This window comes from Anguilla rostrata, chromosome 8 (assembly GCF_018555375.3).
Source record: "Anguilla rostrata isolate EN2019 chromosome 8, ASM1855537v3, whole genome shotgun sequence".
Classification (NCBI taxonomy): domain Eukaryota; kingdom Metazoa; phylum Chordata; class Actinopteri; order Anguilliformes; family Anguillidae; genus Anguilla; species Anguilla rostrata.
Window position 1 is genome coordinate 5,650,339 of NC_057940.1, and position 25,169 is coordinate 5,675,507.

Genomic DNA, 25,169 nt, shown 5'->3' on the forward strand with positions numbered 1-25,169 from the left:
CATTCATAATAGTGTGCCAAACTGAATCTGTATCTGTTTTCTCATAACGTTGAGTTAAACTCTATCAGACGAACCGATCGATTGAGAATCTGATATTGAGTCACTTCTTTCTGGTGACACCACCTTTGCCCTTTACTTACTTTGAGTTTTCTCAAGCTCTGAAAACACTTAGTCTCTCAGCAAAGTGTTTTTGGAGCTCGGTTTTGAACGTATGACCCCTGATCTGAAGTTTTGGGCTTTCATTGTTGGGGTGACGTTTCAATCTTATCCGAAAAGGGCCAGTGTGGGTGTAGGTGAATCTAATTGATTCATGAAGTGCAGAGTCACTGTGAAAACCAGCAGACCCTGCAGCTCTCCAGGACCAGGGTTGGAGACCACTGGGCTAGAGAAACACACTCACGAAACCTGCACCATCCCCCCCCACCCCCCCCCTGCCCTGCAGCTGGAGGATGCCCTGAGTGTGCCAGTGAAGGCCCCGCCCACAGAGGTGCCCTACACGGGGGAATCCGACGAGTACTCGGGTCACATGACCCCCACCAGAGAGCCACCTTCGGCCCCGCCCATTCTGCTGACCGAGGAGACTCGTGAGTGCTCTCGCCTGTCCAAAAAAGGACTACATGAACTTTTATTTGTACTTAAGTATTTTTAAATACATTTAAGTACATCGTGTTTATTTCTTTAAGTATACTTACGTTTTTCATAAAACTAAAGTGGCCCAATTTAAAATACATTTTAGGTATTTCCTGGAACTATGCTTTTAAGTGGACAATTTATGAACTGCTTCTAAACTTTGTGTCCTAAATTGGTATACTTTAAGGATTTTAAAGGTTTACTTCTGGAAAGTAAAGTGCAAGTGCACTGTACACTACATCGGTTTTAGTTCAGAAAAAATGTAGCCATTTAGAGCTAAACAGGTGGGAGGGGACTTAAGAGCATGCTGATTGGACAGGGATGTGATCTTAGGGGAAAAATTGTTCCTGACTCTTTTTCACAGATATCGATTATTCCATAGAAATAGTCGTTTTTTTTTTGCTCCCTGCTGATATATCTTATGTTCCATTTAATATTTGAATCCTATTATCGTGCGCCTCAAGAAGTGAAAATATTATATTATGCTCGGGGTCCAGGCGCAGGTTTATGTAACAATTGTTAAGGCTGTCACTACATTGCTGCATAACCATGTTTGACAAGTAACCACTGAGGAGTGTGTTTTCCCCATACCAGTTGGGCTGAGTGTGCTACTACGATTGGCTGCAGGCACTCTGAACATCGTTATGTTAAAATGTGCCTTTAATTCTGCGCGCAGTCCTTGTCAGCATTAAGCCCCTGGTGACAGTGCTGAATTATTTAACCAGCAGGGGGCAGCATAGTCCAAAGACGTGAAGGGCTCCAGGGCTCACTGGCAAGAGAGAAGTCGATCTACCCTGGTTAAATAAAAGAAATGCTTTTTTTTTTTTCATTACGGATTCATTTCAGGCCACTGTTGCTCGACTGGTCATATGAGGACTGCAGGAAACCTCACTACTTGTGGGTTCAGTGTTACTAGGAAACATATTCTATGGATCATTACGTTTAGAAACCTCCATAATTTTTTTTTTTTTTATTATAATGGGATTCCTTTCATTCCTTTTATATTTAGCTGGCTCCTTTTCTTCCTGGGTCATTGAGCTGGTATCCTGGAGCTGCTGTTTAATATGCTGGGCTATGTAATATTTGAATATATATATCTTAATATATAACTGTTTATGTGAAATATATAAACGTGTATTCAGTGCCGTGAAAAAGTATTTGCCCCCTTCCTGATTTGCTCTATTACTGCATATTTGTCACACAGAATGGTTTCAGATCTTTAGACAAAATGTTACATTAGACAAAGAGAAATTGACTTTAAATTATTATTTTATGTATTTATTGTATTATTTATTTACAATATCAACTGATAAAGCGATTGCCCCCTTAATTACTCAATCAACCAATTAACCAAATTTAATTTGATTCACCTGATTGAACACAGCCAAGCTTGATTGCAGCCAGCCCCGTTGAATTTGCCATTATTGAAGGATGAATTCTGCTCCGTACCAGAAGATTCTTAAGGAGAATGTCCGATCATCTGACCGTGACCTGAAACTGAAGTATAACTGGGCTGTGCAGCAAGCCAATTATCCGAAACACAAAAGCGAGTCTGCATCAAGATCGGCGGCAAGGGAACATTAAACAAATGAAAGTTTTGCAGCGACCTAGTGAAAAGTCCTGATCTGAACCCAGTAGAGATGCTGTGGCAGGACCTGAAACGAGCGGTCCATTCTTGGCCTCCTACCAACATTAAAGCACAGTGGGCTGTTATTCCACAGCAACGTGAAAGACTGATAATAAATTATAGGAAGCGTTTGGTTGCAGTTGTTGCTACTAAAGGTTGTGCAACCAGTTATTAAATTTAAGGGCACAATTACACGGGAGAGGTGACTTCTTTTTAATTAAGTAAACAAAATAGTAATAAAAAAAATTTAAAAAACGTGGTTTGTGTATCCTCTGCTTTCTTTTGTCTCGTATTATATTTTGGTTAAAGTTCTGAAACCGTTCAGCCTGACAAACATGCAATAATAGAGGAAATCGGGAAGGGGCCAAAATGCTTTTTCATGCCACTGCAAATAAAGCTTTGCATCTCTTCCGCAATTAAAGACAATAGACGGAGGAATGACATATTTTAATCTGAGCGACGGAGTGAAGTAAACGTATTAAATGTTTGAGTTTCTTCGTCCTTGCAGGGCCCAGGAAAGGGGAGGAGCTGGCCGAGGCGGGGCGAACAGGAAGTGTAAGAGAACTCCGCCTCTTGTGAGATGAATGGAATCAGAATCCTGCAGATTTGCTCAGTATTAATGTGAACTGAGATATAAATACAGTTTGTGTGTGTGTGTGTGTGTGTGTTTGTGTACCTGTATGTGTGTGTGTCTGTGTGTGTGTGTGCGTGTGTGTGTGTGTGTTTGTGTACCTGTGTGTGTGTGTGTGTGCGTGTGTGCACGTATGTGCATGTGTGTACGTGTATGTGTGCGGGCTCCAGACATTCTCTCATTTTGCACAGAAAGGAGAGAGGGGTGAGCCTGGACCTCCGGGCCCCCCGGGCCCCTCAGGAGACGGAGGCTCACGCGCAGGCCAGCGGGGGGCCCCGGGCCCCATGGGACCACCAGGGCTGATCGGGGCCCCAGGGATGCCAGGGAGAGACGGCCGACCTGTGAGTTTCACCTTCTCCTCTTTTTTCCATGTTTTTGCGCTCAGTAGCTGCTCTCCTGAAGAAAACAACGTTCGCGCGTGAGAAAATACGTGTTCATTTTATTATTCGTGCTCGAGCAACAGAGCAGAGAGCTGCTCCCCTAAAGAAGCCTCCAACGTTCACACTTCATTTTTAAAAAATTATGAATTTTCAGCTTCCGTGGTATGATATCGGGAAGCAGTAGCTGGTGACTTACAGTACCTTCGGAAAGTATTCAGACCCCTTCGCTTTTTTTCCCCCACTTTTTGTTACGTTACTGCCTTATTATAAAATTGATTAAATTATTTTTTTATTCTCTGCAGTCTACACACAATACCCCCATAGTGACAAAGTGAAAAAAGGTTTTTAGAAATTTTTGCTAATTTATTAAAAATAAAAAAACTGAAATATCACGTTATTATTAACCATCATACAAAGAATCGGAGCCACGGGAGACAGGCCTACATGTCGGTTCGTTCCCAGTCCCAGGACTGTGTCCCCACCCACCCCATGCAGGTGTCAATCAAGGCTCAGTCGTATGACATCACCCAGCACACCAAAACGGCCCAATGAAAGATAATACACTGGTCTTTTATTATTAAACCTTTATTTAACCAGGTTAGCCCCGTTGAGATTCAAAAATCTCTTTTTCAAGGGAGACCTGGCCAAGAAGCACAAAAGGTTACAGACAATGTAAGACCATAAACATATAAACATATATCCAACGCAAACTGTGTGAAAGAGCATGATGGAGGAATAAAAAGTTAACTTGTATTTTTTGCTATGAGTGCTGAGCGTTGCGTTCGATCCGTATCTCCACATCTCCTCGTCTCGTAAAATGTCCTCCGGAAAGCTTTCCAAAAACCCCTCAGTGCTGCAAACAAACGGCTTCTGCACGTGCACCATTGCACAGATAAACAGAGCTGGATTACTGACAGCGAACAAAGAGCCTGTCAAACGAGCGCACGTGTGTGATCTATAATGTATGTACTCGGTACTGGGAAGAGTGAAAAACGGTTCCTCCCTCGCCGCATTACCAAACAATTGTGTAGTACCCTAATTGAACCACTAGGGGGACTTTAAAAAAATGCATTGAAGAATCGTGAGATTCGAAGAGAAAAAAATGAAAAATACTGTGAGTGCCTGAAGTACCAGCTCTTGATTGTCTTAATTCGGCGACTTCATGCGCATAATCTCCTCTGGCGCCCAGGAGAGTAATCTTATTACTCTGTGGGGGGGGGGAGAGAATTCATTACATTCATTAATGAACTCACCCAGGTTTTTATTTGCTAGTAGCACATGCTGCTACTGCTGGCATTTTCGGCTACGGCGCATTGCGTGCGGAAATATCGAGCCTGATATTGCCTGATTGGTGAGATGAAAACAGTGCAGGGAGAGGCCGTGACAGGCAATGAGACGTCTCAATTAGCGACCTTCGAGGGTCTTGGTCTCCGTGTGACGCATCTGCCATTCAGCCAGTTTGGCTCTGCTCCGCATAATGTGCTCCTACGCAGCCCCAACACAAACGAGCTCTTAATATTTAAACGCCCCTCTTTTTTTTGTGCGACCTCACTCACAACACGAGTCTGTGTTTTTTTTTTAAAAAGATACGTTAAGCTGCTTCGAGTACATCATTTGTACTTTTTTCCCCTAAAAAATGAGCATGTATATAATAATATATAATTGCACTACACTGTGCATTTTGTTTATTAAACAGTCTATTAAAATGTCTTTTTGGATTGTGTCAAATTGTTAATTTTACTCTTTCAGGGAGAAAAGGGAAGAGCTGGAGACGATGTGAGTATTATTCACTGTTGCTACATTATTGTCTATGAGCTGTTGGCTCTTAGTGGGTGTTGCAGGGTTGCTTGATGTAGAAGGAGTGCATCTATACTGGGGTGGCGACTGTTGCTATGAAACAAGCACATTGTTTTGCGGTGTATAAGCTGCTTTGCATTTTTTTTAACCCTTTGAAGCATTGGTCATTTGGAAGGTTTTTTTTTTCAAAATTTTAAGTCAGTGTTCTAGAACTCCATTGCTTTGAGTCGCCAGCAGGGATTGTTACATCATCATTAGAATGTTCAGTTAGGAACATTCTAATCACATATTTGTGATCCCACACCTTTAAAGGGTTAAATATGTCGTAATGCGTCAGTTTGCGAGTATATTTACAGATGTAACCTTGTAGTCCATTCTGGCAGTTGCTGTCCTCGCTAAGTGGGAGAAACATGTCATAGGACCTGTGTTAAGAGTTGATTTAACGTGACGCATGTTGCTGTATGCAGACTGTATGAGCGGTCAGCTGGCGTGTGGCTCTTCTGAATGTGTCGCTCGGCCTGATGGGAGAATGAGTCTGACCCTCCTCCTCCCCCCCCCCTTCACAGGGACAGAGGGGACTTCCGGGATTCCCAGGACTGGCAGGAGAATCCGGAGTCAAAGGAGAGAAGGTGGGAGGGCCCGGAATGCTGTATGGGGTTTGAGGGTGGTGGTGGGGGGGGGGGGGGTTAGCATGATTCCAAGAACCCTGACTGACCGGGACTCACAAAAAATTGTGCTGGGATGGGGTGGCATGGGGTGGTGGGGCTCAGTGTGGGAGATCTTTCCCAGAATCCCTGGTGGCACCTCCAGGAGGTGGCGCACCCTTATGACATCACCACAGGGGATGGGCTGAGTGGAGAACTCACCCTGCTGTTCGCTGACGCGTTCTGTGCCAGAAGAAGGTGGAAGATGTCTGTGCATTACAAAGAGGTCGCATTACAAATTTAGAACGTGTTGTAGGGTTTTAATATTTCAGCATACACTGTATCTTATCACTGACCCCAGCAATAAAATGAAACCAAAAAAAACAAAAAATAAAAATAAGTATCTGTGAAAAAACCTTTCCATAACGCTGGCCTACATCACCACTTCACACAACCCCGGCTGTGTGTTTTGTCAAAACAACCACTTTTCCTCCTGGACCCAACGCTAAACAGTCTGTGATGTGTGAACTGGTTTGGTCCATTTGAATAAATCTGTTCGCCAGACATAGTGATTCGTGGGAGGGAGAAAGTCTTCACGAACCCTGTAGTGTGTGATGCAGCCTAGCAATACGCAGTCAGAGCCACCCAATCACGCCGCCATAATAAAATCTCCGCTGTGATTGGCCGAAATGAATGAGTCACACTGTGAGCAGCAATCATAACTAAATCGTAAATTGTATAGTCGGAGGCACGCGCAGGGGGAAGCAGTTTTTTCCTCGTCCGTCAATTTCTTTCACCAGAAGCAATTTTCTCTGTCACAAACTCGTTCCGTTTTTACTTCGCATTTTGCGAAAAAAACGTAGAAATTACCCCTGGCAGCGATCTTGACGTGTGTACTGTATTTTGGCAGCTTTAATTGTTGCCGTCCTCTCTCAGTGTGACGGGGGGGCTTTACGGTTCAGTGCACGCTCTGCTTAAATTGCGGTGCCTGAACACGGTGTGTGAGACACACATTTAAAAAAAAAAAAAGAAAAAGGTTTTATATTTTGAAATATTTTCCCTAGTCTTTATATAGTCACTCCATATCCATGTAGGACGGAGTGTAGCACAGTGGGTAAGGAACTGGGCTTGTAACTGAAAGGTCGCAGGTTTGATTCCTGGGTAGGACGCTGCCGTTGTACCCTTGAGCAAGGTACTCAACCTGCATTGCTTCAGTATATATCCAGCTGTATAAATGGATACAGTGTAAAATGCTGCGTAAAAGTTGTGTAAGTCGCTCTGGATAAGAGCGTCTGCTAAACGCCTGTAATGTAATGTAATATCAAATCTGGCCTCGGGACGCCCTACAGTACCTTCAAGGAGCCTACCGGGGTTTGGTCGCTTTGGATAAAAGCGTCTGCTAAATAAATGTATTGTAATGTAATGTGGTTTGTTTGACCCTCTTTTTGAAAACGCAGGCTAATCATGGTACTGCTGTTGTGGCCCCCGGCCCCATGAAGGTCAGGAGTGGGCAGGGCGGCCCTGATGGTCGTCTGCAGAGCACGTGGAGAATGACATGATCTGGCTGATGTTGTGACCCTCTCTCCCTGTAGGGTGACCGTGGTATGGGGGTCCCCGGACTCCCCGGTCCCCCCGGACCGCCAGGCCCCCCCAGCCCAGCCAGGCACCCGGTGTGTGTCCCCACTGTGCATTACACACACACATACACACACACACACACTCATACGCACACACACACACACACTCATACGCACACACAAGTACGCACATGTGCCACATGCACACTTATACACACATGCACACAGGCACACATTCATATACGCACACACACACAACTCATGTACACTACCGCACACTTACACACACATGCACACACACACATACATGCACACAGGTGCACACTCATATACGCACACACAGACACACACACGCACACACACCCGCACACTTATACACAAATGCACACACACACATACATGCACACAGGCGCACACTCATATACGCACACACACACAACACATGCACATACCCGCACACTTATACACACATGCACACGCACACATGCACACAGACGCACACTCATACACACATACACGCACTCACACACACACACACACACACACACACACACAGACTGCTGCGACAGAGCCGGGAGAAATTCAATTCAATTCTATTTTATTTGTGTAGCGCTTTTTGCAAAGGTCATTGTCCCAAAGCAGCTTTACAGAGATCCGGGAGATGCTGTACTTGAACCCCCCCAAGGGCTCACGCGGGGCGACAGTGTCAGGGAAAAACTCCCTGGCTGGTAAGAGGAAGAAACCCTGAGCAGAATCTGACTCAGAGAGAGGAGCCCGTCTACCACTGGCTGGCACCGGTTAACTGGAAAAGGATCACAGACTCTCTAATGACATAATACATGTGTAATAAACAGGAGAATAATGACAGTGTGTAAATGTCAGCGAGGATGTGTGACTCAGGTCAGGCAAAGACGACTCATCATGATGGTAAACCCACATTAACCGCTCCCTGCTGTTACTCCTCCTACACTGCAGGGGGGCGCGGATGCGTACGGCTCCGGGTTCGAGGACTTCGACAGCGATGCAGAGCTTGCCCGAGTGAGTAAAGTATGGTTTTGCTCTCTCCTGTGTTTTAGGGAGTGGTCAGAACATCATATCTATGTACACCTGTGCGTCAAACGTTGAGTTGTCAAAGGTGTTGAATGGAATGCTTGCTTTATTAGTGATTTGTTTTCTTAATTCTTTTCATTAAAATTCTTCTTCAGTGGTTGACAAACTTCCCAAGGCTCTGACCCAAGTAACGAGTGAAAATATTAACGACGATCCATAGTGAATATAATACATTAACTCAAACTGCATATGAAGTATAACTAGCAGTGCCTTATAAGTATCATATTCACTATGCTATAGCAGTGCAGTTAACTTAATGTATCATATTCACTAAGTTATAGCTGTAACTGGTAAGTATCATACTGAGTGATAACATTGCATTTAGCTTATAAGTGTCATATTCACTAAGGTTTTTGTCCATATCTGTACCCCAACCCTTCCCCCCCATGACCCCTGGCAGTTCCCTACACATTTTGGGGGTTGGGGGGGGGGGCTGCTTGTAAAAACACTCACGTTGATATTGAATGGGTTTCCTGCGGTTTCCTCTGCTCGTGTTTAGGGTCCCCCTGGTCCTCCGGGCCCCCCCGGACAGCCTGGTCCCCCTGGCCCCAGAGGAGCCACTGTGAACCCCCTCCCGGGACCCCCGGGCCCTCCTGGCCCCCCAGGGCGGGTCGGGGAGGAAGGCTTCATCGGCAGACCCGGCATACCGGTGCGTGACCTCTGACCTCTGCCAGTGTTCTGGAGCGTGATGTGCGTTGAGTAAACATGTCCTGGGACTCTCTGCAGAAGGTCGAATTAGGGAGGGCTCTCCTGAGCATAATTAAGCTGCTGAGTCTGTACAAAAGCTTTAGATCCTTTGACAGATCCCGTCAGACATTGTAAGCTACACCAGAAGGGATCAAGACAAGATCCCTTCTGGGGCGACATAGCTCAGGAGGTAAGAGCGGTAGTCGGAGGGTTGCAGGTTCGAGCCCCACCCTGGATGTGTCGAAGTGTCCCTGAGCAAGACACCTAACCCCTAACGGCTCTGGTGAATGAGAGGTATCAATTGTAAACGCTTTGGATAAAAGCGCTATATAAATGCAGTCCATTTACCATTTACCAAGAAAGGAGAGAGATTTTTGTATCTGAACCCTGCTGAGCTGAAGGACTTTGGCCTGGTCAGGACACGCTCAGTCCTGGTGCTGGAGGGCTACTGCGCCTGCAGCCTTGTAATTGCCGTTACAAGCGGTTAGCCAGCCGATTTAAGCTAATCATCGACCTGATGTGATTTTGTTCCGAGGTTGCTATGGTTTAACGGGACCTTGAAAAACCTGCAGGGCTGTAGGGCTCCAGGACTCACGCTGAGAAGCACATGACGCTGAGATGTTTGCGAAGCGCCTGGTGTTCATTAAAAAGCATCTGTGTGTGTGTGTGTGTGTGTGTGTTTTGACCTGCTTGACCTGGCCTTTATTGCAGGTGTTTGAGGAGTGGTATAGTGGTTCTGGTTCTGGTTCTGGGTCTGGTTCTGGCTCTGGGTTCTCTTCTGGAGAGGTACTGCCCTGGTTCATCCGGTTGGGTGAGCCGGAGGGCTTGAAAGGCAGCATTTCCCCTCCAGCACCTCCAGCCGCCATGTTTCTCTTTTAACCGCCGCTCTCGCACATGCTCAGTGCTTTTAACACAGCAAGCTTGCGTGTGTGTGTGTGTGTGTGTGTGTGTGCGTGCATGGGAGTATCTGTATTTGTGGATGTGTGTTTTCATGTGTGTGTGTGTGCGTGTGTGCGGGCCTGTGGTGTTGGTTGTGTTGTGTGTGTGGGGTGTATGTTGTTTTGTGTATGTGGTGGTGTTGTATGTGTGTATGGCTGTTTGCATGTGTGGTGTGGTGTTGTGTTGTGTGGATGCGTGTGCTATGTGTGTGGGTGTGTGTGTGTGTGTGTGTGGTGTGTGTGTGAGAGAGTGTGTGTATGTGTGTGTGTGTGTGAGAGAGTGTGTATGTATGGGTGTGTATATCTCTGGACGCGTGCATATGTACGTGAGCGCATGCACGGCACGTATAGATTGGCCGATACAAAAACAAGGTCAGCTCGGCCGCCATCTTGAGACCATCTGCCACCGCAGGCCAATGAGAAGCAGAGTCCAGGAAGTGACACGAGCACCTGCACAGCACTCCCATACTAATGCACCGGGCCAGGCCAGCTGTCTGAAGCTCCGCTCCAAACCGCTTTTGGACTTTCTTCCACCTGTTTACATGGAAGAGGAAGGGCCACGGCAGTTTTGCCAGCACCCCACCCCAGACGGGCTCTCTGAAGCACATTCAGCACACTGAGCACACTGAGCGCGCTCAGGCTTCTCAGCGTGATTGGTGGACAGTGGAGTGGGTTTGTTTCCACGTGGAACTCCTATCCACTCCATGACAGAGAAAGGGGTCTATGGTCCGGGTCTTAAACAGGGGGCCAGGATTACATTCTCCCCCCTGGTCCATGAAAACTTTTTTAACTTATGACTGGGGGGGGATGTCCCATTCTGTTTGCCTTTTAGTCTGGGTGGGGGTCCCTGGAGCTGAGGTTGAAAGTAGGGTGACCAGTTCAGAAGGGAATAAAATTGGGACAGCCATGTGATGGGGTTGGGGGATTGCGATTGTGGTCCCGGGGCGGTGGGGGTGGCTTCCTCGTCAAAACATGGGGGGGGGGTTACACAATAAAGATTTCAAGATGGCTCTACTTAAACTAACGACCTTAAAATCTTGAGTTAGCTGAACAATGGATCTTCAGTTCTTCGTACGCTTCATACAGAAGAAGTACGAAGAGCCGCTAGCTAGCGTCTGGTCCTCGGCAGCACGCGGTTCTCACATCTCTCACCAAAGCAGGGGTCGCGTTCCGGTTGGTGGAGGAGCGTTCGGGAACTTCCTCCCGCCCGTGGGATCTTAGCGGTTTTGTTTTTGTTTCCAAAATGGCCGTCTGTGGGTTCATTAGTTAGCCAGATGTCCTCTGGCTAGCACGCCTCGAACGACGCGGCCGCGTTCCGTAATCACTTCAATGCCTCGGCTTTAGTGCGACCTTCAGCGCGACCTTCACCCTCGCCGGGGATTATGGGAGTTTTTTTTTACCACGGCTCCAGTTCCCACCCCCCGTGTTTTAAATATCAGTGTTACATCAGGTAACTCGCTTCTGGCATGTTCTGTGACCTCGCGGAGACAGACTCAGACTGTGCGCTTTTTCAGAAATAAGGCTCACGCGCTTTTGGAGAAAAATGGGTCACATGCTTTTATAGAAACAAGGCTTATGCACTTTTAGCGAAACATGGCTTGTGCTTTTATCGGAAACATGGGTCACAGCTTTTACAGAAACATGGCTCACAGGAGTTGGAGGAAATCTGCCTTTTGGATAAAGACAGCTGGAAGCTCACACTGACTCTATTTGCCAACCCTCTTAAGCTACAATTTTAAGCTACAACTGACACAATATTTTTAGGTGTGAATTGGAATGAGGCCCACCTAGGGTGATACAATGCAGAGTAACACAATGCAGTTACACAATGCACAGTTACACAGTACACAGTGACACAGTGCATAGTAACACAATGCAAAGTAACACAGTCACACAATGCATACAATCAGTTACACATCACGCACAGTCACAGTTCATGGTTGAAACAAGCGGCACTACGTAAACACACAATGCAAAGTAACACAGTCACACAATGCAGTTACACAATACACAGTTACACAGTCCACTGTTGCACAGTGCACAGTTACATAATGCACAGTTAAACAACGCATGGTCACACAATGCACAGTCACACAATGCACAGTCACACAATGCACAGTTACATAGTAACACAGTGCACAGTTACACAGTTACACAATGCACAGTTACACAGTTACACAATGCACAGTTACACAGTTACACAATGCACAGTTACATAGTAACACAGTACACAGTTACACATTGCACAGTTATATAGTAACACAATGCACAGTCACACAGTGCACAGGTGCACAATGCACAGCCCCTCTGTAACACAGTGTTTTGTTTGTGCCGCTGCAGGGCTTTCACGGTCGGGACGGTGATCCAGGACCGAAGGGAGATAAAGGAGATAAGGTAACGTCAGTAATGCTTCTGCACAGATGGGGAATGCATGATACATGCAGCTCTATACAGCATGCGCTACAGATCGCATCACATCGGACCACAACTGCTTGTGTGTGTGTGTGTGTGTGTGTGTGGTACAAACAAGGGTGATTTTGAGTGATGCTAAGCAGGAATTGTTTTCATGTTAAATCTCTCTTTTTGCAGGGTGATTTAGGTGTAACTGGGCCTCCTGGACCAAAGGTAAAGATTGCACACCTGTATGTTGAACACTACTAGCATGATGATTGAATTAAGGGTGGTAGCAACAAAAAAAAAGAAAAAAGATTTGAACCTGCAGCCGCCTGCTCTGGAGGTATAGGTCATAAACTCTGTACCAGGCCTAGTCGGCGTGCTTTACCTCCATCTGAATCAGGCTGTGTAAGGCCCTGCCGGTCTAGCCTCAGGTGTTGGTGCTAATCTCCTGATTTAGTGTGGCTGTGGTGTGGACTGACACCTCTCTCCTTTCCTCCGCAGGGCGATTCGGGTCTCCCGGGTGGAGCAGGGCCCCCCGGCCCGATGGGGCATCCCGGACAGAGAGGAGGTCAGGGCCCCCAGGGGCCACCTGGGCCCCCCGGTCCCCCAGGAAAGGGCTTCCGTCTGGATGCTGAGGTGCGGGTTTTACTCCTTTTATGACGAATCTATAAAGTTAGAAGTTTTGAAGAGAAACTAAAGGCATGCTATCTGCAGGGTGTTTTTGAAAACTTTCTGAAAGTACCCTGCTCCCACAACTATGATTTTTTAAAATTGAGAATCAAAGAAAACAAATGCTATGGCATTAGGCCGTTTGTATCTGTCTGAGAATTTTTAAAATGCTTCCCCCCCCCCCCCCATTTTGTTCCCCTTAGCAGTTTTAGTGTGTTCCTCTGGGTTCCTGAGATCGGACCGGAGACCGTTAGACTGTTAATTAGCGTGGTTCTAATCAGCTGTACTGTGTTTACTGCTGCAGGACATGGAAGGTTCCGGAAGGCGGGGCCCGCCAGGAGGACCAGGACCCAAGGGCTCCCCGGTAAGTACGGGCTTAATGAGCGGGAAGGCCCTTCTGTGTGTGTCTGGCGGGATGGCCCAGTAAGTACGGGCTTATGAGTGGAAGGCCTCTGGTGCTGCATGGCAGTAGTCGGGCTTATGCGAAGGCCTCTGTGTGTGTCTGGCAGGGTGGCCCGGTAAGTACGGGCTTAATGAGCGGGAAGGCCCTTCTGTGTGCGTCTGGTAGGATGGCCCGGTAAGTACAGGCTTAATGAGCGGGAAGGCCCTTCTGTGTGCGTCTGGTAGGATGGCCCGGTAAGTACAGGCTTAATGAGCGGGAAGGCCCTTCTGTGTGCGTCTGGCAGGATGGCCCGGTAAGTACGGGCTTAGTGAGCGGGAAGGCCCTTCTGTGTGTGTCTGGCAGGATGGCCCGGTAAGTACGGGCTTAATGAGCGGGAAGGCCCTTCTGTGTGTGTCTGGCAGGATGGCCCGGTAAGTACGGGCTTAATGAGCGGGAAGGCCCTTCTGTGTGTGTCTGGCAGGATGGCCCGGTAAGTACAGGCTAAATGAGCGGGAAGGCCCTTCTGTGTGTGTCTGGCAGGATGGCCCGGTAAGTACGGGTTTAATGAGTGGGAAGGCTCTTCTGTGGGTTGGCAGAGGCGTAATCCAAGGGTTTATTGGTGGAAAGGCCCTTCTCTGATGTCTGAGGATGGCCCTGTAATACTATTTGAGTTATAATAAGCAGTGCCTCTTCCCTTGTTGTTGGGATGGTCACAATACGGGCTATGGAGCCCTTCTGTTTCAGGATGGCGGATCGCTTATGGAGTTTGTGTGCGTCTCAGGATGGCCGAATGGTTAGTGCGAGGCCTTGTGGTCTGAGATGCGTATCGGTTATGCGAGCTTCTTGCGATGCGTCGCTTGAGGAGCTTCTGTGGCGGTAGCGATCAGGTTATTTGTGTGACTGCAATAAGCCTTAAATACCTAGAAATATCGCCCTGCTAATAAAACTAGTGTGATTTTATTTATTATTCATTATTTGGCTGCTAATCCTTAATTGGTTTAATTGTTAAACACAATGAAAAATTTTAAAATTAAATTAAACAACGTCTTCTCTTTTCTTTAGGGAAGTTTCACTTGAGCAATTTTAAATTTTTCTCTTAGGACCTCCTGCTCACGGCCTTCCAGGCATTCCGGCCCTTCAGGCTAGGTGGTACGAGCCATGGCTCCCCCCCATGGAATTGTGGGATTTTGAGTCCATTTGTTTTGTGTTTGTCTGTACTGAGATCAGTGTTTCCCTGCAGGGAGAGGCGGGGGCTGACGGGGCTCCTGGTGTGTCTGTAAAGGTCTGTTGATTGGATTTGGTTTTTTATTGTGAAATGTTCAGTTATGTTCATTTTAGAAAAAAACCTTTTTGTCCAGTTTGCTTTATTGGCATGAGATACTTATGTAGGGTTTGTTGCTCTAACTCAAATTACAGAAGCGTCTTATAGCAACTTTATAAAAATAAATTAAATTGTGTAATTTCAATTAATGCCATAATGCATTGTTACTAATAATGTAATGTAATTAAGTCATATTGTATGATTGTAATGTAAATTTTCCTCATGTAGGTTATGTGCTCTGAACTCAAATTAATGAATTGTAATGTCTTTAGTGAGTCAATTCTGTAAGCAATGAGGTAGCTGTAATGTAATGTAATGCAGTGTAGTGTAGTGTTATGTAATGAAATGCAGTGTAATGTAGTGTAGTGTAATGTAATGTAATGTAATGTCATGTAATGTAGTGTAGTGTAATGTAATGTAATTCAGTGTAATGTAATGCAGTGTAGTGTAGTGTAATGTAATGTAATGTGATGTTCAGGGAGAGCGTGGTGACCAGGGACCTCCTGGGGAGGATGGACTGCCAGGACTTCCTGGACTGAAGGTCAGCCCACATCCTGAATCTCAGATCATTCAGAGATACGGGACTGTAACCTAAGCCCACTTACATCCTGTCTATTGTGGTGAATTTGAATGACTTGACTTGATACTTCCTGACATGACTTCTTAAATTTGAATTCTACAAGATAATTATCCCCTAATCGGTGGGTTGCCAATACAATTACTATAATATTGATATTTAAAAAATGTTTATCGTTAGTGTAAACTGTGTTCAGCATAAAGCCTTCAATTAATTTTTTTTTTGGAAGGTACATGATGCAGTAGCACCATTTCAACTTTAGGTGTCCCTACACTGGAAACTGTGGACAAGTTCCACTAATGTGCTGTACTTAGCGATTGTCACTGAAATATTCTTTGCTCTTTCCCTAATGTACCTGTAGGGACTGAAGGGGGACAAAGGTAGTGCTGGACCAAAGGTATGTACCCCAGACCGACTCTCCTGTTGCCTTGCCGATTATCATGGACACAACACATACATTTTTATTTTCTCGTTTCCCCTTTGTCTGTTGCCCCCCCCCCCCCCCCCCATTGAATGGTTCCCTAACTGAACGCACTTGTAGCCCATGCCTGATGTGCACTGGTCCCGTTCAGGCTTGGTGTACGTTTGGCATGGTGGTGATCCTGTCCTCTGGTGTGTGTGTTTCCTCATATAGGGGGAGCGGGGCCTGAACGGACTCAGCGTTACGGGCCCCCCCGGGCTCCCTGGCCCCCCAGGGCCCAGCATCAACCTGCAGGACGTGAGTGAACAATGATCAGAGACCTAACGCAGGGAGGCGGTCATTCCTTAGGGGTGAAGGGGGGGGAATAAGTAAACAATGGGAGGATGTCCAAAATGAGGATGAGTGGGGATGAGTGAGTAGGGTTGGGATTAGTGAGTAGAGTTGGGGTGAGTGAGTAAATTGGGGGTGGGTGAGTATAGTGGGGATGAGTGAGTAGGGTAGGGATTAGTGAGTAGAGTTGGGATTAGTGAGTAGAGTTGGGGTGAGTGAGTAAATTGGGGGTGGGTGAGTATAGTGGGGATGAGTGAGTAGGGTAGGGATGAGTGAGTAGAGTGGGGATGAGTGAGTAGGGTAGGGATGAGTGAGTAGGGTTGGGATTAGTGAGTAGAGTTGGGGTGAGTGAGTAAATTGGGGGTGGGTGAGTATAGTGGGGATGAGTGAGTAGGGTAGGGATGAGTGAGTAGGGTTGGGATTAGTGAGTAGAGTTGGGGTGAGTGAGTAAATTGGGGGTGAGTGAGTATAGTGGGGATGAGTGAGTAGGGTAGGGATGAGTGAGTAGAGTGGAGGTGAGTGAGTAAATTGGGGGTGAGTGAGTAGAATGGGGGTGAGTGAGTATGGTTGGATGAGTGAGTAGAGTGGGTGGTGAGTGAGTAGGGTTGGGACGAGTACGTCAAGTGGGGATGAGTGAGTAAAGTGGGGGTGAGTGAGTAGGGTTGGGATGAGTGTTGAGAAATGCTTGTAACCAATTGCAAAAAAAACCTGTAACCTGTAACGAACTTGTATTTACTGGCCTTGGTTTATTCCCCAAGCTGGTGTTAAAAATGACAGTGAACCATCGCAGACAGATCAGCGCCGCCTCTCCCACCCAGATGACTGTCTGGGTGTGGTGTTCATGTCGTCTTCCCTAAATTCGGGCACCGTGGCCCGATAGCTGTGGTGCAGTGACGGCACACGTCTCTCTCTCCCCCGCAGCTCTTCCTCAATGACACGCAGGGGCTGTTCAACCTCACCGAGCTCAGAGGCCCGCCGGGACCGATGGTGAGTAACCGCGGCAACGGTCGCCGTCGCCACGGCGAAGGCCGGAGCGCTGCCGACGGCATGGTAACCGCACGCCTCTGCTTGGATCGCGCAAAAAACGTAAACGAGCGACGGCGATACGGCCGGCTCAGCCCGCGCTGACTAGCACTAGCGTCTTCAGGCGCATGTGCATGTGGAGAGTAACCGCTGTTTCTGGCTGTGCTGCACGATCGCTTAAAATGGAATTGCGCTACTGCGTCCTCTAGAACAGAGCCATCGCTTCCCGCGTATTTATTCACTAGCGAAACGCGCCCCCGTGGCTAGTTTCGAACACGAGTCAAGCCTGGGGTACCCAAGAGCCACCATGGTTCTTCCCCTGTGCCTTTTTAAAGAAAGAAGGGGGGGAAATACTGTCTCTGCGTCCAGTTCTGCAAGCATAGAGACAGGGCAAGAATAGACCACGCCCCCATGATGGGGGGGGGGGGCAATCCGTTGCGCTCAATAGAGTTAGTATTAGCAGTCAGGGGATTAATCAGGATCATAAAAATGTCGAAATGTTTGTTGTGTGGTGGTGCTGTACACATAACAGTCAATTCAAGATTCTCAAAAAAATGTAAGTTTCATGTCCTCCCCTGCAAAAAAGACCAAGCCAATGAGGAGAAAAAAAAGTGGGTTCATACCGTCAGACACGCGGGGCCTACGTGCTGTCGTATTGAGTGTCTCCATTCTGAAGCACATTGCCCAGGTCCTCCCTACCATAGACATATATACATAGACGCCATATTGGCCTTTGGATCGTACGTCAACGTGGCCGCCATATTGGATCAGGCAAGACTGGCCTGTAAACAAATAGAAGTAAACGGGGGAGCTGCGGTTTTTCTGGATAAAAAGCACTATAAAGTTTACATTTCTCAACTGATTTCAATGAGTCGTTTTTATATTCAATGGTTTATGGTCTACGTAGAGTAGACCATAAACCAAAAGTTTTTCAAAACTTTTTTTTCTACTCCACATAGATCATAAACCCCGTTTACTTGTATTTGTTTACAGGCCAGTCTTGCCTGGTCCAATATGGCGGCGATGTTGACGTACGATCCAAAGGCCAATGCTGCGTCTATGTGTATATGTTAATGCTCCCTACACGGACTGCTGTGTCACAGCTGGACAGCCAATTTCATACCCAGCTGGTTTTCAATTTCAGGAACACGGAGTATTTACTGGAGCTGTTGATAGTTTTTTTTTTTTGTTATGGACATAATGGGCAGCTGGTTTTTCTCTCCACGGCATCCTCGTCTGTACGCTGTGTGAAGCGAAGGGGGGGAGGCCATTTTGAGTGATAATTATCCTTAAAAAAAAAGAAAAAAGCTGCTTTCGGTTACTTCAGCACCACTTCAACAAGTGTGGCCGTTCGAATACAAAGGGGCAATCTCGTATCACAAAATGGCTGTCGGGAGTAACTGTTGAGTTTGGGTTAATGGACCAACCATTTCGCATCTCTGATTGGATAGAGCCCAAAGGGGAGCCCGAGCACATTGGTAGCGCGGTTATGTTCAAATTAATCCGCTGCTCGTGGGGGATCCTTGCTAAATCTGGCAATCTTCTTGAGAATGAAAAACAACGTTCAGAGCCATTCGGTAACATTTTAACGTTAAGTCGCAGCTATGCCTGCGTGGATAAGTTTGGAACTAATTTGGTAACATGAGGTTATTACTGAGTAACTACACCTTGGAACACAGAAGAACAGTTCGGCTGTAGCATAAGTGGTAGTCTTAATTAGACACAAGCGGAACAAGGCCAGCCCTGTTCCATCTCTCCTGCAGAAATGAAATGATTCTGTATCATGAAGACACATGGTGAAATTAACAGGTAAGGTGTATTTGCTGTGTATGCTGAAGACATAGCCTGTGAGTGTAATGCAATATTTAAAAATATTAGCGGGTCGTAAAAAATACCGCTAACTGTTGTTCCATGGCACGTTGGGAGTTACTCAATAATAACCAAATTAGTTTCAATTTAACTACACAGGTAAAGGTGCAACTTAATGTGAAGTGTTGTCCCCTATTCTATCAATGGCCAACGATAGGTACTTGTTCGTGGGCTGTAACAGGGAATCTCTCTGGGATTACATAACATAGCATAGCATAGCATAGTATAGCATAGCATAACATAATGACGAGAATAGGCCATTCAGCCCAACAATGCTTGCCGTTTTCCTGACTAAAGCCGTGCTCTGATTACCTACAAACGACAGAGTAGCTGGGAGTTACCGCTGGCTAGCTTAGAAAGGAACCTCGCTAGCCGTTCTCACAGGTCACGTCAAGCGTTTTTTCCACTTCCTGTCCACGGACGCCGATCCAGGGCTAGCTTACAGGGACCTGGTCCCAGATGTTGGGTGATTGGTGGTTCAGTTCTTCTGAGGGGCAGGATTAAGTCTCTGTTCACACGCCTGTCTGCCTGTTCTTTCCTGCCTGTGTGTCTCTTTGCATGTTACAGGGACCAGAAGGCTTGCCTGGGATGGCGGGATTCCCTGTAAGCATGACGTCTTTGCTTCATCAGAAATGTGATTTGCCGTGTGTGTGTGTGTGCACGTAGCCATGAACGCATTGAGTCCAGTTCACACAGTAAACATTACTCTCTGACCTAGCCTATGCCTGGTCAAACTAGGAGGCATGACAAGCTACAACATCAAGATTAATGAAGCATTAGGAGTCAAACAGTTCTGAAACTCAGAAAGCAGTCAAGGAAATAAGCTGGTGAACTCTCTTCTCTACCACGGCCTACTCTGCTATTTGCATTGACTGCTAGTATTGATCCTGAGTAAAATATTTTTACAGAGCAAACTTAAGGTTTGAATCCACAGATTAAAGCTCACCCTTGACCACAGTGAATCACATCAGAACCATAAGTAAACAGCCCCACTCACAAGCCCCCTACTGTGGCTTTGCGCCTTTGTCTCTTCCTGTCATCACAGGAAGTGAGTTTGATTCCATCCATCTCAGTGTCAGTGTGTTCAAACCAGTACGCCATAGGGGCGTGCAGTCTTATCTGAAAAGGGCCGGTGTGTGGGTGCAGGTTTTTGTTCTAGCCCAGCACTATGACACCTGATTCTACTTATCAAGGTCTTGATTGAAGACCACGACTAGTTCATAATTTTTTTTTGTTTCGAAGAAAACACTTTTTTTCATGCATACATATTTTTCATTTGCTGGACTCAAACTCTGAAAACAGTTTTTGACAAATGCATTAATTGATTCATGTTTCATTTTTTGTGCTGCTGTCCGGGAACTAAACAGGGTAGGTTTTTACAAATGAATGATGAGAAAAATCACAAAATGGCTGCTTGTTGGGATCATGGCTTTGGCACCAGTCCCCCTGTAAAAGCCTGGTGATGCAAATCACTGGTGGTGGCCTGCTGTGTTCTGGGTCTCCTGGACACACCCAAGTTTTTGATTGGTACACCAAAGAAACAGAGTGTACCCCCACTCTCCACTGCACCCACAATCTCAATCACGTCCCCCGTCCCCTGTCCCCTGTTCCGTCTCCCGTCCCACTCCACAATCGCTAGCTCCACCCACAAATTTCCCTGTAGACCTGTGATTGGAACTCTGCCACCTCAACTGGCGCAACTCTAGACGAGTCTGTTTATTTTTTCCACAGAAGACGTAAGATTACTTAACGCTAGAAAAACAGGCCGTCCAACCCATTTAGGCTGGCCATTTATCTAGAACTTAGAGAGTATAAGTGGTGCAGGTGTTGTATGCAGGAACAGTAGGACTGTATTTCTTGTGTAATTATTGTGTTTTTTTTTTTGCTTAGGGGCCAAGGGGACCCAAAGGGAGCGTAGGAGTGCGTGGGGCTGCGGGACCTCCTGGACAGAAGGTGAGGAGAGGAGAGGTGGGGAGAGGAGGGGGAGAGGGGGGGACAGGAGAGGAGAGAGATAGAGAGGGTGGGAGGATAGAGAGGGAGAGAGCGGAAGGAGAGGAGGAGAGGAGAGGACGGGAAAGCGGAGGAGAGGATAGGAGAGGAGAGAGTGGAGTGGAGAAAAGGGGGAAGGAGAGGAGAGGGGGAGAGGAGAATAGGGGAAAGGACAGGGGAGGGGAGAAGAGGAAAGGAGAGGGGGAGAGGAGGGGAGAGAGGTGGATGGAGTAAAGGAAGTGATATCGAGAGGCCAGCCGATGTTACTGAAGTGTTTATTCTTCTACTGCTGACTCCGCTCAGAATTTACTCTGGAACTCTGTGTGCGTGTGTGCGCGCGCGTGTATGTGTGTGTGTGCGTGTGTGTGCCATCAGGGTGCGAAGGGCGAGTCGGGTGTCACCATCGCTGCCGACGGCTCCTTGATCACCGGCCTGAGAGGCCCCCAGGGGCCCCGGGGATTCAAGGTAACGGCCGTTTTCACTTCCGGGGTCAAAGTTCATGTTGCTGATGACCGATTTGCTCATTTCCTGTTTTTTCTGTGTGGCACAGGGTGACCGTGGTATCCCCGGGCCAGCCGGACTCATGGTGAGTCTGTGTGGCGTTCACCCACCGGCCTGGTCCTCTGACAGGCAGGGTTTCTGGGTTTCTGAGGTCTTCTGTTCTCGATTATTTGCTTTTCCTTCTCCGCTGGCATTCTGTGCGTGCGGTTTGTTTTTCCTTCTGTTGTTTCCACAAGAAAACGTCTTATTTCAGTGGCCACATTTCAACTGCACTGGCAGAAACCACATTGTTCACAAAGAAGACGCACGCACACACACACACACACACTCACACACACGCACACACACATACACACAGAAATGCACTCACACACACATTCACAGTTACAAACACACGCACACTCACACACACATACACACACAAACACGCACATACACACATGCACACATACACTTTAAGAGGGCGTGGGGTGAGGGCAGTAGAACTGACACACATTGTGAAAGATGTGATGATAGTTGATGTTTTGTAAATCCAAATTTTTTTCCCTCCACAGGGGCCAATTGGACCACCGGGACCCAAAGGAGAGTACGGGTTTCCTGGTCGCCCGGTAAGTCTACCATTTCCATTTAAGAGAAGATATACTTTACTGAACCCCGTGGGGTAATTTGTCCTCTGCACTTGACCCATCCTTAGTTACCTAGGAGATTTCTCTTCCTCCCTCATTTCACTGGGCAGTGGACTTCCCTGTAGGATACAGGAAGTGGTCATTCGTGTGAAAGTGTGCTTGACTTCACGCCATTGGCTCTCTGCTGCTCTCTCTGATACGGTTCTGTGTGCGTGTAACGTTGCAATTTTTTTTCCCGCCACTTCAGGGTCGTCCAGGAATGATCGGCAAGAAAGGAGAGAAGGGCGATTCCACTGGTGCTCCGGTGAGTTTAATCTGTTAGCTGGGTAGCACGGTGGTGCAGTGGTTAGCACTGTCGCCTCACAGCAAGAAGGCCCCGGGTTCGAATCCTGGCCTGGGAGGCCCCTCTGCGTGGATTTTGCATGTTCTCCCCTGTGTCCGTGTGGGTCTCCTCCGGGTACTCCGGTTTCCTCCCACAGCCCAAAGGCATGCAGGTAGGCTAATTGGAGACTCTAAATTGCCCATGGGTACGAGTGCGTGTGTGAATGGTGTGTGTGTGCCCTGCGATAGATTGGCGGCCTGTCCGGGGTGTATTCCTGCCTCTCGCCCAATGCACGCTGGGATAGGCTCCAGCACCCCCACTGCGACCCTGCCCAGGATAAGCAGGTATAGATAATGGATGGATGGACAAGCTTAAAAACAGCCATTTTTTGCTAATTCGACCAATTGCGTCCGCATTCACGTGATGTTGGATCTGAAGGTTGCTGTGTGTTGAGGCAGAACCTTAGAGCAGCAAGAATGGTCTATTTTTGCTGTTCCCAAGAAGTAAAATAAATTTTATACCCAGCATCTGCAAGTTAAAAACATCTCTTCTCACTTCCGTAGTCAAAAAAGAGCACTGAATTCAAAATTAGTCAGGTTAAAAAAAACATCTGTGAAAAACGTCATTATGTTATTACGAAACATTTCTTAAAATCAACTCAACTGAACTCTCAGACTACAGTGCATTAATTAAAGATGGCTTCCCACAAACCCAAACTACCTTAAAGCTGGGAGGCTTTTTATGTCAAAGGGAAACATGTACATTTTTTATCACAGCAATATTTTCTCAGTAGCAAAGATTCTCTTTGATTCTCAGCTGAGCTATACTGCTCAGTAGAAATTTGTCCACGGATTACACACCCATACCAGATTTAGACCTAATGAACATTTTTGAGAGGTACACTTGAATAAGAATTTTGCATGCAGGAATACAAACACTTTCATATAATACAGCTCTCACTGTGTTCAGTTTGGGGCACTTCAAATACAGCTTTGCTAATATTTATATTAAACATATCAAAAGGAGATATCCATGAGGGCTTCGGATGTGTTTGGAACACTCCTTAAGTGTTATGCTTGCCTAGTGATGATCAGTCATATTAAAGTGGCTATGGTAAAAAGCTGTGAGGTTAAACTAGGTGAAAATTCACTATCACACATTCGTGTAGCCAGAGAGCTGTGAGAATTTTACTCCGGCATCAGTGAAAGCGCTAGTTGATTTTTTGGCTTTAGCCTCTGAACTGTGGATAACACAGATGCAATTCAGTGCCAATCATACAAATATTATGTAAATGGTTATAAATATTGTATTACGCTTAAATATTACATTTAGTAGGTTTGAGGCCAAAAAAAAAAAAAAATTGGCAGAAATTTGCGCACGGTACGATGAAGGCTCAATGCTGATCCTTCGCCCGTATGCTTCCATGACCTTGGAAAAGCATGTTTATTATTTTCGCATATGGGATTAAAGGTGAAACATGTTGCCATGACTGAGCAGTGCCACCCTTCTGTGTTTAAATAGGGCCCCCCAGGACCCCCCGGAGCTCCGGGACACCCAGGACCAGCTCTCGGCCTCAATGGGGTAGGTGTAAGAAACTACCCCCCCCCAAAAATACACGCCCATGCACACACACACAGAGACACACACACACAAGCACACACGCACGCATGCATGCACACACACGTGCAAGCACACTCACTCACACACACACACACACACACGCATGCACAAACGCCCAGACGCACGCACACACACACTTGCGCGCATGCACACTCACTCACACACACACACATGCACAGACGCACACACACTGCGCGCAGCACCACACACACACACCTGCGCCCCGGCGCTGCACACACTGCGCTGCACACTCCCACGCGATGCCCAATCAGTGCTCTCTCACCCTCTCGTCCTGTCGTCTCCGTTCTCATTTGCCAGTTTGTTTCCCGTTCTGTCAGTTCTCTGTTCACTGAGCTGTTCTCCTTCTAAATTTTAAAGATAGTTTTCCCAGTCCCTCCCAGACCGTACAGCAAAACGCCAGTAAGTCAACGGAAGCTTGTGATTGGCTGGTGCTTGGGGCGTGGTCTAACTGTGACTCCTGTCTCCTCTGACCTCTAAGCTGTCCAATCCGCGTCCTTTCCTTCGGCTCGACTCACTGCGATAGGCTGGCATGTGACGCTGTACAATTACATCTTCGCTAAAGGGGCGCTAGGACGTGTCGTTGTCAAGTCACATTTGACAAAAAAGCGTCTGACAAATGAAAAGAAGGTAAATCGATATTCCACGTACAGCTGCTTGTCAACATGCTGTACTTGTACTGCAGTGTCTGTGGGAGAAAAGCTACCAATCCTCAGCAAGGTTGGGGTCATTTTGCATTTCCATTTTGTGAACAACAATAGCGAATCGAAATTCAAATTTGTATTGAAAAATCCCCGTATAATATTAGAGCCGTCCTTCAGTGCAAAAACTGAATTTAAATTTTCTGAACTGACTGAACTTGACTCCAACCCTGATCCTCAGGACTACTTCCTGGAAGAAGTGTCTGCCACTTCTGTAAATCCACGACACCAAGATTACAGTCGAATTGTGGAGCCCGCCCCTAGAGGAAGTATTGTACAGCTGCACACGCGGCTTGAAGCTGAGCTGGTGTGAATCCAGGGTTCGAGTGTGCTCTTTATTTCGGTGGGGGGGGGCCCATAACTCCAAGCTGGGCTTGGCTGA

At 47.0% G+C, this 25,169-nt stretch overlaps 1 protein-coding gene across 1 annotated transcript in view; it reads left to right on the top strand.

Moving 5' to 3' along the window:
* The window catches only part of LOC135260302 (collagen alpha-1(XV) chain-like), a 51,487-nt gene that overhangs the window by 12,986 nt on the left and 13,332 nt on the right, over positions 1–25,169 (top strand). The window contains exons 5-29 of the mRNA XM_064345545.1: positions 443–584; positions 2,766–2,812; positions 3,059–3,229; positions 5,018–5,044; positions 5,632–5,694; positions 7,302–7,379; positions 8,262–8,324; positions 8,896–9,045; positions 12,362–12,415; positions 12,611–12,646; positions 12,920–13,054; positions 13,392–13,510; positions 14,616–14,751; positions 15,269–15,331; positions 15,729–15,764; positions 16,002–16,085; positions 17,040–17,105; positions 19,578–19,613; positions 20,901–20,963; positions 21,375–21,464; positions 21,550–21,585; positions 22,055–22,108; positions 22,374–22,430; positions 23,970–24,029; positions 24,447–24,488. Of these exons, the coding sequence (XP_064201615.1) occupies positions 443–584; positions 2,766–2,812; positions 3,059–3,229; positions 5,018–5,044; positions 5,632–5,694; positions 7,302–7,379; positions 8,262–8,324; positions 8,896–9,045; positions 12,362–12,415; positions 12,611–12,646; positions 12,920–13,054; positions 13,392–13,510; positions 14,616–14,751; positions 15,269–15,331; positions 15,729–15,764; positions 16,002–16,085; positions 17,040–17,105; positions 19,578–19,613; positions 20,901–20,963; positions 21,375–21,464; positions 21,550–21,585; positions 22,055–22,108; positions 22,374–22,430; positions 23,970–24,029; positions 24,447–24,488 (1,908 nt within the window). The remainder of the gene's footprint in view (positions 1–442; positions 585–2,765; positions 2,813–3,058; positions 3,230–5,017; positions 5,045–5,631; positions 5,695–7,301; positions 7,380–8,261; positions 8,325–8,895; positions 9,046–12,361; positions 12,416–12,610; positions 12,647–12,919; positions 13,055–13,391; positions 13,511–14,615; positions 14,752–15,268; positions 15,332–15,728; positions 15,765–16,001; positions 16,086–17,039; positions 17,106–19,577; positions 19,614–20,900; positions 20,964–21,374; positions 21,465–21,549; positions 21,586–22,054; positions 22,109–22,373; positions 22,431–23,969; positions 24,030–24,446; positions 24,489–25,169) is intronic.